Source organism: Sesamum indicum, linkage group LG13 (genome assembly GCF_026168435.1).
Source record: "Sesamum indicum cultivar Baizhima isolate 11 linkage group LG13, ASM2616843v1, whole genome shotgun sequence".
Classification (NCBI taxonomy): domain Eukaryota; kingdom Viridiplantae; phylum Streptophyta; class Magnoliopsida; order Lamiales; family Pedaliaceae; genus Sesamum; species Sesamum indicum.
Window position 1 is genome coordinate 17,336,859 of NC_142669.1, and position 15,463 is coordinate 17,352,321.

General features: G+C 32.7%; 3 protein-coding genes across 3 annotated transcripts; 2 read left to right on the plus strand and 1 right to left on the minus strand.

Annotated features, from left to right (window-relative positions):
- Window positions 1–1,014: 1,014 nt before the first annotated feature.
- On the minus strand, window positions 1,015–1,839 carry LOC105176342 (cyclin-dependent protein kinase inhibitor SMR6). The gene has a single exon (XM_011099109.3). It carries the CDS (start codon window positions 1,479–1,481, stop codon window positions 1,173–1,175), a length of 309 nt encoding a protein of 102 aa, XP_011097411.1. The 5' UTR covers window positions 1,482–1,839; the 3' UTR covers window positions 1,015–1,172.
- Window positions 1,840–8,080: 6,241 nt separating this feature from the next.
- On the plus strand, window positions 8,081–9,844 carry LOC105176418 (LOB domain-containing protein 25). The gene is made up of 2 exons (XM_011099214.3): window positions 8,081–8,407; window positions 9,109–9,844. Exon 2 carries the CDS (start codon window positions 9,117–9,119, stop codon window positions 9,639–9,641), a length of 525 nt encoding a protein of 174 aa, XP_011097516.1. The 5' UTR covers window positions 8,081–8,407; window positions 9,109–9,116; the 3' UTR covers window positions 9,642–9,844.
- Window positions 9,845–14,704: 4,860 nt separating this feature from the next.
- Window positions 14,705–15,455, plus strand: LOC105176344 (oleosin H1). Its single transcript, XM_011099112.3, has one exon. The coding sequence runs from the start codon at window positions 14,774–14,776 to the stop codon at window positions 15,272–15,274; it is 501 nt and encodes a 166-aa protein (XP_011097414.1). The 5' UTR covers window positions 14,705–14,773; the 3' UTR covers window positions 15,275–15,455.
- Window positions 15,456–15,463: the final 8 nt, after the last annotated feature.

Below are 15,463 nucleotides of genomic sequence, written 5' to 3' on the forward strand. Positions count from 1 at the left end.
AACCCTTCAAGTATTTATAGGATTTTATGTGATAGAATCCGTACGGGCCATGTATCAAAAAGATAATTACTATATGAGTGTTAAATCAATGAGTATCCAAGTAGGTGTTTAGAAATACTTAGAACGTGTGGTTCCCAATAAATTCAAATATTATGAATATACTCTGTACATAAAAAATAGTGAACATAATAATGAAAAATTAAAAAAAATAGTATTGTGTGCAAGGTGATGCCCTCATTCTTATCCTTGACAGTACAGATCTCTGACAGTAACTAATTACAATAGTTAAAAAAGAAAAAGGAAAAAAAGCAGTAAGCAAATTACAAAGTTTGTAAGATATAGTAGGAGATAGATAATAAGCAAAGGTGATAATGAGGAAGAATGATGTGGGCCAATCAGATTTGACTGTGAGAAAACGCAGTGCCTTGAAGTCATAAAACCCCACATAGGATTCTCTCTCATATAGCAGAGGCTGAGCCTCACAATTATGCAAACTGCTTTGTCCTTTTTATTATCACCACTGTAGCTGTAGCATATTACGAGGGGGGGCTTGACTTGGGTTGGGGTTCCCAATCCAATACACACTTAATTCAGCTATGATGGCGACCCCCCATTTTCGAAAATTTGGTACTTGGCTTCCAAGTAACAATGATAATTATTAATTAGGACAAAAATTAAGGATTTTTCCTTTTACTTGCAACTTTTGCGTTCTTGGTTTTGCATTTCTATGTACGCACGTGTTCTCTGTTTAGAGTATCATGAAAATTTAAGAAACGGGTTATTTTCTGTCAGAAAATTGATACGATCAATATTTTTAAAATTATATTAACGAATAATTTATAAATACTAAGCAATTTATGATTTCTTAATATGTGGTGTCGATCGAGATTCAAAAAAAAAAAAAAAAAAAAAAAAGAAATGGGGGTGAAGGTAGGGTTTATTAAGGGTTTTAGTGGTGGTTGTAAAGCAAAATTAGGGTCATAAGTAGTGCAGTAAAACAGAAAAGGCAGAAAATCATTGAAAAACTAATCTTGATTGAGATAAGAGGGACAGAGTAGTAGAAGATTGATACTAAAATCTAGTGTATTTATACATAAAACCCTAAAACTACAACTGACTAGCAAAAAGGGCCTTCAATTACCTAAACCCTTGAAACTTGAACCTCAATCTCATCACTTGGCTCTCTCAGCATGACATATAAACACCGATTCCAACTCCGGAGGATTGAAGAACTCTCTTACTCCATTGTAATGGCACGTCGAAGCAGGGCGGCGCTTCCTCGGCGCCGGCGGGCACTTGAGTTTTTCAGGTTCAGGTATCCTTGATTCACGCGCAGTCGGGGTTGTGGAGCCGTCTTCATCTTCGCTGTCCTCTCTGGATATGGGTTTCAACGGCGCCATTATCGCTATTCCGGCTATAACCCATTTCTTCCCTTCTGATTCCTTCCCCACTTCTACTTGATGCTTCTTTGAAAAACCCATGTCAATTTCTCAATTCTAGGGCGCAAAGACTACTTTTCCGACCACCAGGAATGAAGAAAAAGGAGTATTTTTCCCTTTCTTTTCTTTCAAATTTGAAGAATAAACCAAAAAGGGTTTCTCTTTCTTGTAAGTGAATGATTGCAAGAAATTAAAGGGAAATTGAGGGGTTTTCGTTTTCAAAGGGAAGTTTGAATGAGAAGAAGAAGAAGAAGGGATGGCGGCAAAATGGGGGGAGGGGGAGGAGGAGAAAATTGTGGTTTAAAGAGGGATTTTTATATTTGGGGGAAAAATTGCTTGACCTAATTATATAAGTCTGGGAGGTTTAAAGGGCTGATTGATTGTCTGGGACGCTACTCTACTCTACTCTACTCTGTCTGACCGATGATTGAATTTGTGGAAATTTGGGAACGCATTTTCTCGGGACCTGCCCGTCCAAATATTCGGGCAGCTGAAAGATTTTGGCGCCACTTTTTGGTGGTCTGGCAATCCAACGGCTCTCGTTCCCGCCCGTGTGTTATAATTTTTTTTTCCCGATCTTGCCCCTGTTTCTGCTTGTTATTTCCGGATTATGATCTGGGCTGGCGACGTCGTACAGTGTGTACAAGCCCAGGATTTAGTGGGCTGGTGTTGGGCCCAATAGGCTGATCAACAGCTTGAACTTATTGTTAATTGGACCGTAAACATAAGCTCAATATCGAGTGGGCTTCCAAATTTATTAATCCGCCCACGAACCTATCACATACCACGTGAAGTTACCCTTGCCCCAAAATTGCTGTTTCCCTTCTTGCAATAGATAACCGTTGAAACCTTTTTTCCGAATATTATAAGTTGGGCTGTGTAATAATAACCATTCTTGTTGAATTGTTAGAGAGGGTGAGAATCGTTGGTTTTCTTACAACAATTGTTTCTGTATCATATATGATTACACAATTATTCCCCTACAAACTTTTTTGGGCAAACCCCAAAGAAGTTAGAATACATAACCCACTGACTCAAATAATTCAACCATATATATAATTCCTCCCCCAAAGAAGTTAGAATACATAGCCCATTAATTCCTCCCCCAAAATAAACAATTTGTATCCGCATTGGATTTTAATTGATTAATTTAAATAGAGGATAGAAGAGGAATAATTATTAAGAGGGTTCCTAATGATTAGGGGAACAACACTTGATTGGACCTCAATTATTCCCTACTTACTTTCTCATCAAAATCTAACTCCATTTCATTCAGAATGTATATAAATTATAAAGCAGAAATGGACTCCCATCATATAAAATTTGGGGGGGAATCACATGCCATTTACCCTATTATTTATGATCTTATTTTATAAAAAATTGCATTTTAATTAAGTCCCACAAATTAATTCTTTTATAATTTTGATCTCATTATTTTTTAACTCACCATATTGCATCATGAAACTCCATAGATATACATTTTTAATTCCGAGCATGAATTCCATTTTACGAAAACAATGATTGCACGACACAAGTCCCGTTAAATCTCAAGTGATTTAGGCTATTTTTTTTAAAAAAATATAACAAAATTAAAATTACTTAATTTTCCCAAAAATTTTAGTGATGGTACATATGTAATTAAATAAAGCGTGAAAAAGATTAAACAAACCTCAAAAAGATTTTTGTAGGTGTCCCAATTAAAGGTATGCTTTAACATTCCAAGAACTAACAAATAATTAATGGTTTTTCCAAAGCCAATTATGGAACTAAATCCTCTTTATTTTCAATTAATTAATCTTGGGCGTGCATGGTTATGGGTACAGAATCATATATATTTTTATATATACATCTACTACTATATATATATATATATATAGGTCGGTCACCAATTTTATTTATTTTCTTAGTTTTTAATATTTATGTAAAGGTAGTAGCTTGGAGAATAATCATATACATAATAATAGTTATGGATTATTGGGTCAGGTCACATGATTTGATTGTAATCCTAATTTTATTTAATTTATACTAAAAACATGCAACAATGATTGCACAAATCTGTGATAAGATTTGAATAGGTAGGTACATGTATATATTTATCCCCCACATATTATACATACCTTTTCTTTCCATTTATATAAACAAGAAATTGACCCCTATGTACTCACACACCTCCAACCAGACTTGACTTAACCGCGAAAATATAATTTTAGTCTTGTAATTTATGGGAACGGTATTTTGATTTTGAATAAATTGTACTTTCAAAATTTAGTTATGTAACTTAAAAATTTTTGGAATTTTTGTCATTTTTCAATAAATTTAGCCGGGAAATTGCATATTACTTGCAAATGACCCTATTGAATTTGTAACTTTAGTCATGTAACTTACGGGACATGAACAATTTTAGTCATGTAACTTAGGAGACTTGGCACCTTTGGTCCTTCACGAATTGATTTACAGGATTAAAATTATAATTTAATTGGGCCATGCGCAAATCACATGCAATTTTTCGGTCAAAAGGATTAAAAAATTGCCAAAGTTATGAAGTTACAGGACTGAATTGCGGAGTTCAATACATACAACACTAAAATTACAATTTGTTCTAACTTAATTGATGAAGTCGAAGCCCCGTTATTATAAAATGATGAGTTCGAATACCACCAATATGTAGATTCATTCTACTTTAATAGTAATTACTGATTAGATATAGGTGTTTGATATTAATAATTAGTATATTGGTTTTTATAATTATTATTGGTGATTGGCATGATTTGTGATTATAATCGATTTATTTTATAAAAAAAAAAAAATCATAAACTTACAACTTGTTTATTTCAAAATACTACAATGTGTATTAAGTGTAAAAATTTTAACTTTGTCACAATATAATTATCTAAAACTTATTGAGAAGGATTTTAGTCCCATAATATAGAGTATCTTGCAAAATTAATTCCACACTTTTCATAATAGATAATTTTAATACCATAACTTAGTATTGGTGTGACAAGTGTTGGGAAAAGTATTATTTTAGTCCGTTAAGTATGTCTAATTTTAATTTTAGTCCGATAACTATGTTCATTTTTTTTAGGTTCAGTAACTTACGAAATTACTTACTTTTAGTCCTCTAGCAGATTTTCGGACAATTTTACCCCTATGAGTGCATATGGACTAAAACTGCCTTTCAAAAGTTGCATAGAGGTAAAATTGTCCGAAAATCTGCTAGAGGACTAAAAGTAAGCAATTTCGTAAGTTACTGAACCTAAATAAAAATGAACATAATTATCGAACTAAAATTAAAATTAGGCATACTTAGCGAACTAAAATAATACTTTTCCCGCCAAGCGTTATGCTGTTAAATTTTTGACAGAATGACGACATGCCCAGCTAGTTAAATGTTGTCATAATCGTTAAATTACAATTTTAATCCCATATTGTAAGAATTTTGCAATATTAATCTCATGCTTTTTAATATTGAACTAGCTGCTTAACCATCATTAAGAATTTAATGATGGGATGCTTTTGCCATACCACCATCAACTTACTGAATTAAAATTGACTATTATAAAAAGTATAGAACTAATTTCATAATTAAACACCTTATATAATATGGAACTAAAATTATAATTAATTTTAATATTTGCCTTTGATGAATTAATTAAATAATGTAAATGTATCCAATCTGCACCTTAAAAGTCTTCCCCACGACTTGCACATATATATACATATATATATGTAAAGTTTGCTATCACAATCACCATTTCGTCCCTTTACCGACACAACCTTTTTCAGAGCTTAAAAATTGTCTCACAGACTCTTGGATGCTACGTACCATTTATATTCTCTTTTAACTGCACAAATTTTGTCAAATACAACTTTAAGGTTATTTTTTCTGAACTATATATTATAATTAATTTTATAATATAATTAATCACTTTTTATGAATTGTATGCTTATCACGTGGTTGAGTTTGTTTGGTTCTAATGAGAGGAAAAAAAATTGAAAGAGGGAGGGGAAGGGGAAGTGAAAGGGGGAGGGAAAGAGAAATAATAATAGTTTTCCTTCAAATTGTTTGGTATGATTGGAAGGGAGTAATCTCAAATACTTCTTCTAGTTTGGTACGAGAAAAATAGATTGAGAAGAAAAAACTAATTTTTATAATTTTACTAAATAACCATTCTCTTCATTATTTATATTAGAAAATAAATAAATTAGTATTATACTAATATGATTTTAGTATATCAAAATTAAAAAATCTTATTGATAAAAATATTTTTTATTAATAAAAATATTAATCAAAATGAGTATTGTTCATTTATTTTAAACAGTTTAGTTTAAATAAAATAAAAATTATTAATAATATTTTCAACTAACGAATTCGAGTCTTACGTCAGTACTTTTATTGATACCAAAAACAACTTTAAAGGAAATTATATATATATATATTATATACATAGGTAATAGAGTAAATAAAAATAAAAATTATATTTTTTTTGTCTTTTTGGCCTTATACTTCCACTTTTCCACCTAATTTTGAATAGAAATAAAATTAGAATTCGTAGGAGTTTCATATACATGGAGTTTTACTTTCCCTCCATCTCTTTTCTCTAACCAAATATCAAATTATCTCTTGCAGTGTTTTGAAACCTAGACCGTTCATCGAACCGAAAAATTAAGTGGGTTACGAGTCACTGGTTCAACCGTTGGGTCAATCATATTCGAACCAGTAACATCATATTTATACCATAAATAATTATTAATATTTTAAAAATAACATTAGTTACATAATAAATAACATTAATATACTTAACAACTTATCTTTTTTTTTAAAAAAAAATAATTATTTTTTCTTACATTAATAGTTCAATAAGATATACAATATAATAAAATAAATTTAGAAACAAACTTATAAAGATCAAATACAAGAAATAATATTATATATTTTCAAATTTAACAAAAAATTAGGTACACTAAATTATCATAAATAATCTAACATAAATAGCAAAAATGAATTGAGAAGAAAAATTAGGATTTCATATTTAGAAATAGCATAAAATAGTTTAAATTAACAGAAATTATCCCGATTTAACTTATCTTTTAGAAATAATCTATTATCCTTTTCAAAAATAACATAAAATTATGATACTTAACAAAAAATTAATACACATTTTAAAACAAAAATTAAAGATTTAATGTTTGGCTTCTCATTTTTTGGTTTCAACCGACCCGTTTTGTGGGCTGGGTGGCGGTTCGGATGGTCCGACCATCAAAGTCGGGTTGAATTTTAAAACATTAATCCCTTTTATATATATTTTTACTTTCACTTTTTTTATATTTTTACTTTTCAGTTTTCACCCCAATAAAAGACACTCTACATATACAGAAATTGACATTTGTCCTGGAACAATACATTTTGATGACAAGAACAGTGAATACATGCAAGTTGTAGATGGACATGTCGGCGAGAAATAAGAGAAACAAAAAAAATAAAGAGGTAGCTAGCAGTAAAGTGAAAATGATAGATACTGATACATGAAGCCCCCCATCCATATATTACATTCATGGAAAATCTTGTATGTCTATATATATATATTGTGAGGGGGGGGGGGGGGGGGAGTAGTGGGGGTGGTTCAATAATACAAGTAGTATAAACAGTGATTGAGGGATGGATGTAGGTTGAGTTGGATTTGTACATACATTTCAATTATGAAACACTGACACATTAGGACTTGCAAAGGAATATATATCATATACATATATATATGTCCTTTCAAAACATACATCAATTTTCAGAACTGGCTGTTCATGATGCCTTTTGTCTCCTTCCTACAATGTGTATTTTTCCAGGCCATCTTAAATTATCCATATGTATATGCAAACCGGTAAATTGTTTCTTTAGTCCTATAAAATAAAGGTAGAATTTGTTTTGGTACTATAATTATGACAAGTATCACTTTTAATTTAATAAAATTCAAAATCACGTTTATTTAGTCCCACAAATATCTTTTTAGTCCCAAAATAACAATGTACATGATTTTTTTGGACTAAAAATGCATGATTATAAGTTTTATGAGACTAAAAAGGACACTTATCATAGTTGTGGTATCAAAACAAATTCTGCCCTTATTTTATAAGACTAAAAAAATATTTTGCCCATATACAAACATACAGCGGACAAATTGGATAATTTTCGAAAAATCGGTATTTCCTTATTGAATTAGTCGAATGAATTTAACCTAATGTAACCTTTTTGTTTAATAAGAAACATTAATTACTATGTTCGTACAAAAATTGACTATGAGAATTATTTCAATTTTGTGGTACGTATCGATTATTTGGTTGTAGCTAGCTAGCTCAATATCTGTAAATTTAACTATACCAAATTCTATTATTAATTATGTAGTTTTTTTATCAACGTATTTGAATTTAGAAATTTCAAATCTATCAGAGTTGTATAAACTCATGCAATAAGAAAAGTTGGAATCCATTTAATATGAAATTATTAAGACTTTGTTTTAGAGAGAAGAGGCAGCTAGCTAGGTAGCAAGGGTGAAATGAGTGATGAGCATTAATTAATTAATGTCTAAATTAATATATATATATATATATATATATAAGTTATGATGGGAATTAAAGGGTAGGTTTTGCTTTACATGGGGTTGCAGCATTGATGAGTCTAATGTGCTCCTTTCCATATCTTGACTCTCATCATATATACTCAACATATTATATAGATAGAGAGATATTGCAGCAGCAGGCTGGTCTTCTAGGGTTTTCTATTTTCTGCTCTTTATCCCAGAAAACTTTGATGGATGGCGACAAAGAGGTAGCTAGCTACAACTAGAAGCAGCTTAAGAGATGATCCGCCCCTGCTGCACATCATTCTATCCTCGTCTTTTCTTCTCTATCACCAACCAACAAAAACCCTTGTTTTCTTTGCAACTACTAACATAGATCCAGTACTTAAGGATCAGGTATGTATATGTATTATGTATGTGTTCATCTTCTTAATCACTTTTCATCATCATTCATCACCACACACACACACACACACACATATATATATATATATATATATATATAGAGAGAGAGAGAGAGAGAGATCCATAACTTTTACCTATTTTGATTTGCAGGATTCATTCATTTAGTTCATGAATTTCTAAGCAAGAGTAATAGAATTTCTGAAATTATGGATCGACCCTGATAATTGAACTAATTAATCGTGTCCATCTTTGTCCAAATCTTGTTTTCTTGAGGGTCTGTACTTCAATTATAATTATACTAATTCTTCAAAGTGTGTTTAATGAGGTTAATTTGGATTAAATCATAAATTTAGGTCAAAAATGAAGGAAGAGGAAATTATTTTAAAATTAAACCTTAGAAGTTTTCTTGCTTCTTCTCCTTTTTTCCTTTCTCGAAAATAAGTAGAATTCTTGATTCACCTTTAAACCTTTTGATCAATGGTTGTGATCTTTTTCATCAATTTCTGTCGTTATATTTAATTTAATTACCACCAAAAAATTTCCCTAATAATCCTTTAAAATAAGCAAAGATTAATCAACCATACTCGCATGCATATATATATATATATATATATATATATACATAATTGATTATTATTGAGAATATCTGAATTATGATCACAAAAACACACATTATTCATGAAAATTGGCAGCAAAAAGGATGGCTTCCTCCAGCAGCTACTCAAACCCTCCGTGCGCCGCCTGCAAATTCCTCCGGCGAAAATGCCTTTCCGGCTGCATTTTCGCCCCCTACTTCCCACCCGAGGAGCCCACAAAATTCGCCAACGTACACAAAATCTTCGGCGCCAGCAACGTGAGCAAACTCCTGAACGAGATCCTCCCCCACCAGCGAGAAGACGCCGTCAACTCTCTGGCGTACGAAGCGGAGGCCCGATTAAAAGACCCGGTTTACGGCTGCGTCGGAGCCATTTCTGTTCTTCAAAGGCAAGTTCTTCAGCTGCAGAAGGAACTCGACGCCACCAATGCTGATTTGATGCGTTACACAAACCTAGTAATGAATACTACTCAGCGGAGGAGTTTCGATGACCATAATCGGGTTAATGTGGGTTATGGTGGAGGGTCCGATTCGTTCGACCCGAATCCGGGATATCCTGTTCCGTATTATTGTCCCAGCTGGAGTAATGGGCCTCCGGGGGAAAACCCGGAGACTGGTGGCGATGATTAGTGTTGAGATGAACATCGATCGTCCACGTTTCGTGTGTATAATGTACGTACGCGTATCTATACGTAATTCGGGTGGGTGCAAGTTCATGACATGCTTGTTATGATTTGGAGCTGCGGAATACTTAATTAATGTGATCACTTATCTAAATTGATTGTATGTGGATGAGTAAATTTTTGTGAAATAAAATGGAACTTTAATGTTAATTCGATATATGGTGTATATATACATGAAATACGTGCATGATTGATCATTCTATTTATTTATATTAAAAAACTACGTTAGATATGAGATGGTCGTTATTTAACCACTCTATTTACTTGAATTAGGAAACTAAGTTAAATATTCGATCCTCTCGTCCTAAATGTAACTAGCCCTAAATGTCGATTTTTGTGTCTATTAACTGTTGTGGCGGATTTCTAAGTAAAAATTATCATAAATTGTAATTTCAAGAATAGAATTAAAATTCCTAATGCCTTACTTGCACCACCCCTATATATTAGAATTATTATTTATATAATAAGTATATTGTACATATGGTACAATAGTTAAAATTCAATTGACATTGTACACAAGAATAATAAAAGTATGGTGTGGATGATTAATTTAAATAAAGTGGTGGCTGTGGCTGCCCTTAATCATGCTTCAATGTGCTTAGTTCAAATGATTTTGTTTGGTTTAATTTGGATATGCTTTACAAAGGTTGCTCAGTTTTTGTTTGCCCAAAGATGAATCAGTTAGTCTACTTATTAATTAATGTAAAAAGGAAACTCAAAGTTGCAGGTAAAGCATCTTCTATATATTACACAACCCACCTATATAATTTACGGGCTTAAACACAATTTTCGTCCTATATTTTTTGTATTTTAATATTTTTAATTCTTATTTTTTTGAATAATAAATACTAAATAGGTTCGATAACTTTTTAATTTTTTGCGATTTCGATCCTTCAATCTTCGAAGGTTGCAAATGTCGCTTGAAAAAAAGAATATGAGGCCGTGCTTTTTAATTTGAGATTTTTATTCCTATTGGTCAATTTCTGCTAGTGTGGGAGCCAAATTTTTGTCATGTATCTTTTGTGTTTTGACGTTTTAGTTATTTATCTTTCTAGGATATCACGTAGGTCCTATAACTTTTAATTTTTCCCAATTTTGGTTTATTAAACTGATCAGTAGGAACAAAAATCTCAAATTAAAAAACCACGTGCTGGGCACATACTTTTTTTCCTACAATATTTGCAAACTCCGAGGACTAAAGGGCCAAAATCTTCAAAAATTGAAAAGTTATAGAATCTATTTGCTACTCTAGAAAAATAAAAGACTAAAACGTAAAATACAAAAGATATGAGACAAAAATTGCTTTAATCGTATTGTAGCAGTAGAGAGTAGTCGCCAATGAGACTTAGTTCGGTTGACGAAGTTGAGGCCCCATACTTAAAGATTACGAGTTCGTGCTTAACAATACCTTATTGTTCGTAATGTTAATTATGATATTTACAAACAAAAGTTGAAAGTGAAAAAAAAAAAGTTGAAGTTGGAGAGTTCAAAAAATTAATTTAAACAGTTTATAATTTAGATCAACTCAATTGAAACGATTTAAAAGCAAAAACTATACAACAAAAATGCTATTATTAGCATATTTTCAGCAATAAATTGATAATTACTCATTTCAAATATTTACAAAACACGTCTATATTATTATATTTTATTATTGTCGTTGTCTTCAATAGTAAAAAAATCCTAAGAAGATTTTTCTCTCATGTGAACCTACATCAACCTACAGAACTTCCATATGCACCTTGTAATTTTACTAAAATACCTTCTTTTTTTTTGTTCTTTCAAAAACTATTATCTTCTTATATATATATATATATATATAATTATAGTAAATTATTTTTTAAATTTATTATAATTATAAATACTCTTTATATTTAAAAGTTTACAAATATCCTCTAAAATTAACGGCCGTCTAACAATTACCTTGATCATGACATCCTATTGTTGATGGCTATTTGTTAGACGGCAGTCGTTAACTCTAGGAGTTGTTTTTAATTTTTCGAATATTAAAAAAATATTTATAATTATAACAAATTTAAGAAAAATCTTAAACTCGTAATAATACAGTGAGGCTCCATAGTCCATACTATAAGTCACTAAAATGTTGTCAATTATAGTTTTTTTTTTTTAATTTATTTAAGATCTCATTTAGTCTTTCACTTTATGAAATTTATAAAACTAATAATGTAGATCGAATTTTGAAAGATAATTTGGTAAAACGCAGAACTAAGCGTAATAGTTATAAGGAAGAAATAAGGAGCGATTTAGATTGAAAAGTAGGATGTGCAAGTTATGTGAAGTGGTGAGGGATTGAGAGTTGAGAGCCGCACCCGCTCCCCCATCCCTACCCCTCAAGAAAAAGCGCATTTAGGAATGACAGTTTTTGGAAATGTCTAAAGGGATAAAAACAAAGAATTGGGAGGTAGGCTAGTGGAGGGGGACTATGGGATTGGAGTTGTGGGGCTGCTGCCGATCATTCACATTTATTTGCACAAACTTGTACATCAAAATATGCTCTCTGTCTCTCTCTCTCTCTCTCGCTTTTTCTCAGTCTCAACTAGTTCAAATTTCTCAACCACACATGGCTTCTAAGGGGGTTCAATTTCATTACAAACTCACTCACTAAATTGTATGTTTGATTGAATGACAGTGAAGTGTATTTGAGTCTAGTAACATTATATAAATTCAAGTATTTTTAGAAATTATAAAATGTTCATAGGGTTAACCTGTAAAATTGGGATCAACGCACTCTGATGTTTAAATCAGCAAATTATTTGAATCAAAGGAAATAAAGAAACTTTCAGTAGAATGTAAGACCTAACAAGCTTAATGTGTAAATTTTTTGTGTATAGAGTACTGAAATTATAGAAACTCTTGTGTGAAGAGTGGACAGTGATGAGAAATCGTGTATATTTTTTTCGGTAAATGTAAATTTCATTAAATAAATGGTAGTACATAGAAAAATAATTTGTCGAGTCAATACAAAAACAAATTAATCGAGGAGGTAGTTACCTGTCATCCTTATTCAATTGGATACAGTTGACGAGTACATCTTTGTTGGTGTGCTTTGAGGGTAATGTGTTATTTGATGTGTACAATATGATCGACGTAAAAAGTAAGGTGGACGGGCCTTAGCCTTGTCGAAATTGCGTCTGGATGAAGGGCCGTCTCGTCAGTAGGTGAACAGAAGTTGGATTGGTAATGGTACAACCTAGTAGAGCTAAATGAACTAGTCTTGACTCCTTAATATAATATGGATAGTATTTTCTTGTTGAATTATGAAAAAATGAACAACCATAAATGTCAAATAGGACAATAATTATTCCCATCAAATAATTCATACACTACATTCTAATTTTGAAGCTCCAGTAGATAAATTCCATTTTGCACAAGAGAATCAGAACATTATCTTTTTAGGAAAAAATAAAAAGAAAACAAAAAATAAAACCCAACCTTGAAAATCTACAAAGATGACGTCCAAAGAAATCAACAGTACAACTAAAAAAGAAGTCTCAGTTCTTTCTGCTGGCCGTTGATTTAGGTCCAGCAATCAACAAATAATTAGTCCCATCAATCAGAGTCGACAGATGGGCCATCCCTACCGCCCTCGTGTGGCCCAACAAACAGGCCCAATCCCAAAGTTTGTACAGTGACTGATTGATTTGATGGGCTGAAAAGCCCTTTTTCTCGCACTCACAACCGGCAAATTACACTGTGCCCTTACAACCAATTGTCTCGCCTTCTGCCCCTTATATGCTAATGTTTTATTTTGTTTCCCATGTAAATTTGTTGTCTTGTGGGGGGTATAGTGGTGGGTTCGTTGCATCCAATTAGCACATTTACATTTTGATTTGAAGTGGGATGGTCCTTGTGTCGGTTCCACAATTTTTTAATTTTTATTTTTTTAATTCGAGTCGAGTTTGATAAAAAATTTTATTTAATTCTTTTATCATGTGAATGTACAGTCGTCTGGTTATTAGTTCATAAAAAAGAAAGAAAAGTGACCGATTGATATAACATGTACGTTTGTTACGAAATTGGCTACTTCTTGGATTTGAGTTTTTCTATGCTTAACATGTGGAAGTATTACGAGAGAAAATTGCCCGATGAGGCCATATTGGGCCCAATAAAGGCCCAAACTTCAGGAGATCCAGAACTTGCCCGGGCGAGCCCAATCTTACTTGTGAGTTAGCAATTGGACAATGATGTGGTCAAGATTTCTTTAATTCGGCCCAAAAGTTACATGTAATATATTGATGGAGGTGGAGTTCTGGTCGAGGGTTGCAGGCAATAAACTTAAAATTAACACAAACGTCAGAGATGTTGGGGGTTATATCAACGAAGCACTCTGATGCTCAAATTAAAGTTGGTCATGAGGTCATGTCAATAGATGGAAAAATGCATATGAAAATGCGCTATATATAGGTAATGCCCAATATACATTTCCCATTAAGCACTCCAAGAATAATACAATATTGATTCAAGAATTCAAATCTCGAGTTATTAGGGTGGAGATGGGTCAATCAGGTTCAACCCAAGTAAAAAGATGCGAATTCAAGAGCTTAGGGACATCTGGAGGAATTATTAAGATAATTTAACTCTTTTTTTTTTGGGATAAATTACATTGAGATATTTTGATATTTGTCATAGTTATAAATATATCTTTTAGAATTAATAACCTTATAACAAATACCTCTTATAATATGTTGTTATGAGGCAATAATAATTAATCGATCATGATTCTAATAAAATATTTATAATTTTTTAGATAATAAAAAAAATAAGTTTTATATAAGAGTTTTTGTCATAATAAAATAATAAAATATCATATATAAATAAAACCGAAAAAAGATGAAAACAAGATAGGTGTAATGGGTGTGAGCGTCGCGGCAGGAAAAAGAAGGGAAGTATTAATGTGGCAGCACAAAATGCAACTTGTATCTCATGCAAGCCCTCTCCTCGCATGCAATCCAACACGTCGCACTTCTCCTTCCCTTTTTAATCCTACCCATTTATACTCAATTTCACAATCGAGTTTCCACTTCTAGCTCATTTCATTTCCTCACGCTCCACCCTCCCATGGCGGACCGCGACCGCCCACTCCCGCACCACATCCAAGTCCACCACCCTCAACAGCAACACCGCTATGAAGACAGCGTCAAATCTCTCCTCCCTCAAAACGGGCCCTCCACCACCCAAGTCCTTGCTGTAATCACCCTCCTCCCCATAGGCGGCTCGCTCCTCGGCCTCGCTGGGATCATACTCGTCGGAACACTAATCGGCCTCGCACTTGCCACCCCAGTTTTTGTGATCTTCAGCCCGATATTGGTGCCGGCGGTGATTCTATTCGCCGCCGCAGTCACCGGATTCTTGACTTCAGGTGCTTTTGGTCTCACCGGCCTTTCGTCGATATCATGGCTTTTGAATTCATTCCGGCAGGCGACAGGACCTTTGGACTACACAAAGCGGCGGTTGCAGGAGGCGGCGGTTGCAGTGGGGGATACGACGAAGCAAGCGGGTGAAACGATTAAGGCAAAAGCTCAGGACGAAGGAAGAGAAGGTGGTGGTGGAAAGACTTGAAGAAGAAGCTCCAAGATTCTGTTAACTAAAAATACTAATAATAATGCGGATTTTTGTTTACTATGATCTACTTATGTTAGTGTTTGGTTGTCTGTGTATCTGTTGTGTGGTGCAGAATTGATGTGGAGGAATATTGTGTAAAAATTGTAGAATCAATAATTGTTGGTGTTGATTTTGTGTTTGTCAGGT

Coding starts and splice junctions, on each gene's coding strand:
- LOC105176418 (XM_011099214.3), top strand. CDS start 9,117: ATGGCTTCCTCCAGCAGCTACTCAAACCCTCCGTGCGCCGCCTGCAAA.
- LOC105176342 (XM_011099109.3), bottom strand. CDS start 1,481: ATGGGTTTTTCAAAGAAGCATCAAGTAGAAGTGGGGAAGGAATCAGAA.
- LOC105176344 (XM_011099112.3), top strand. CDS start 14,774: ATGGCGGACCGCGACCGCCCACTCCCGCACCACATCCAAGTCCACCAC.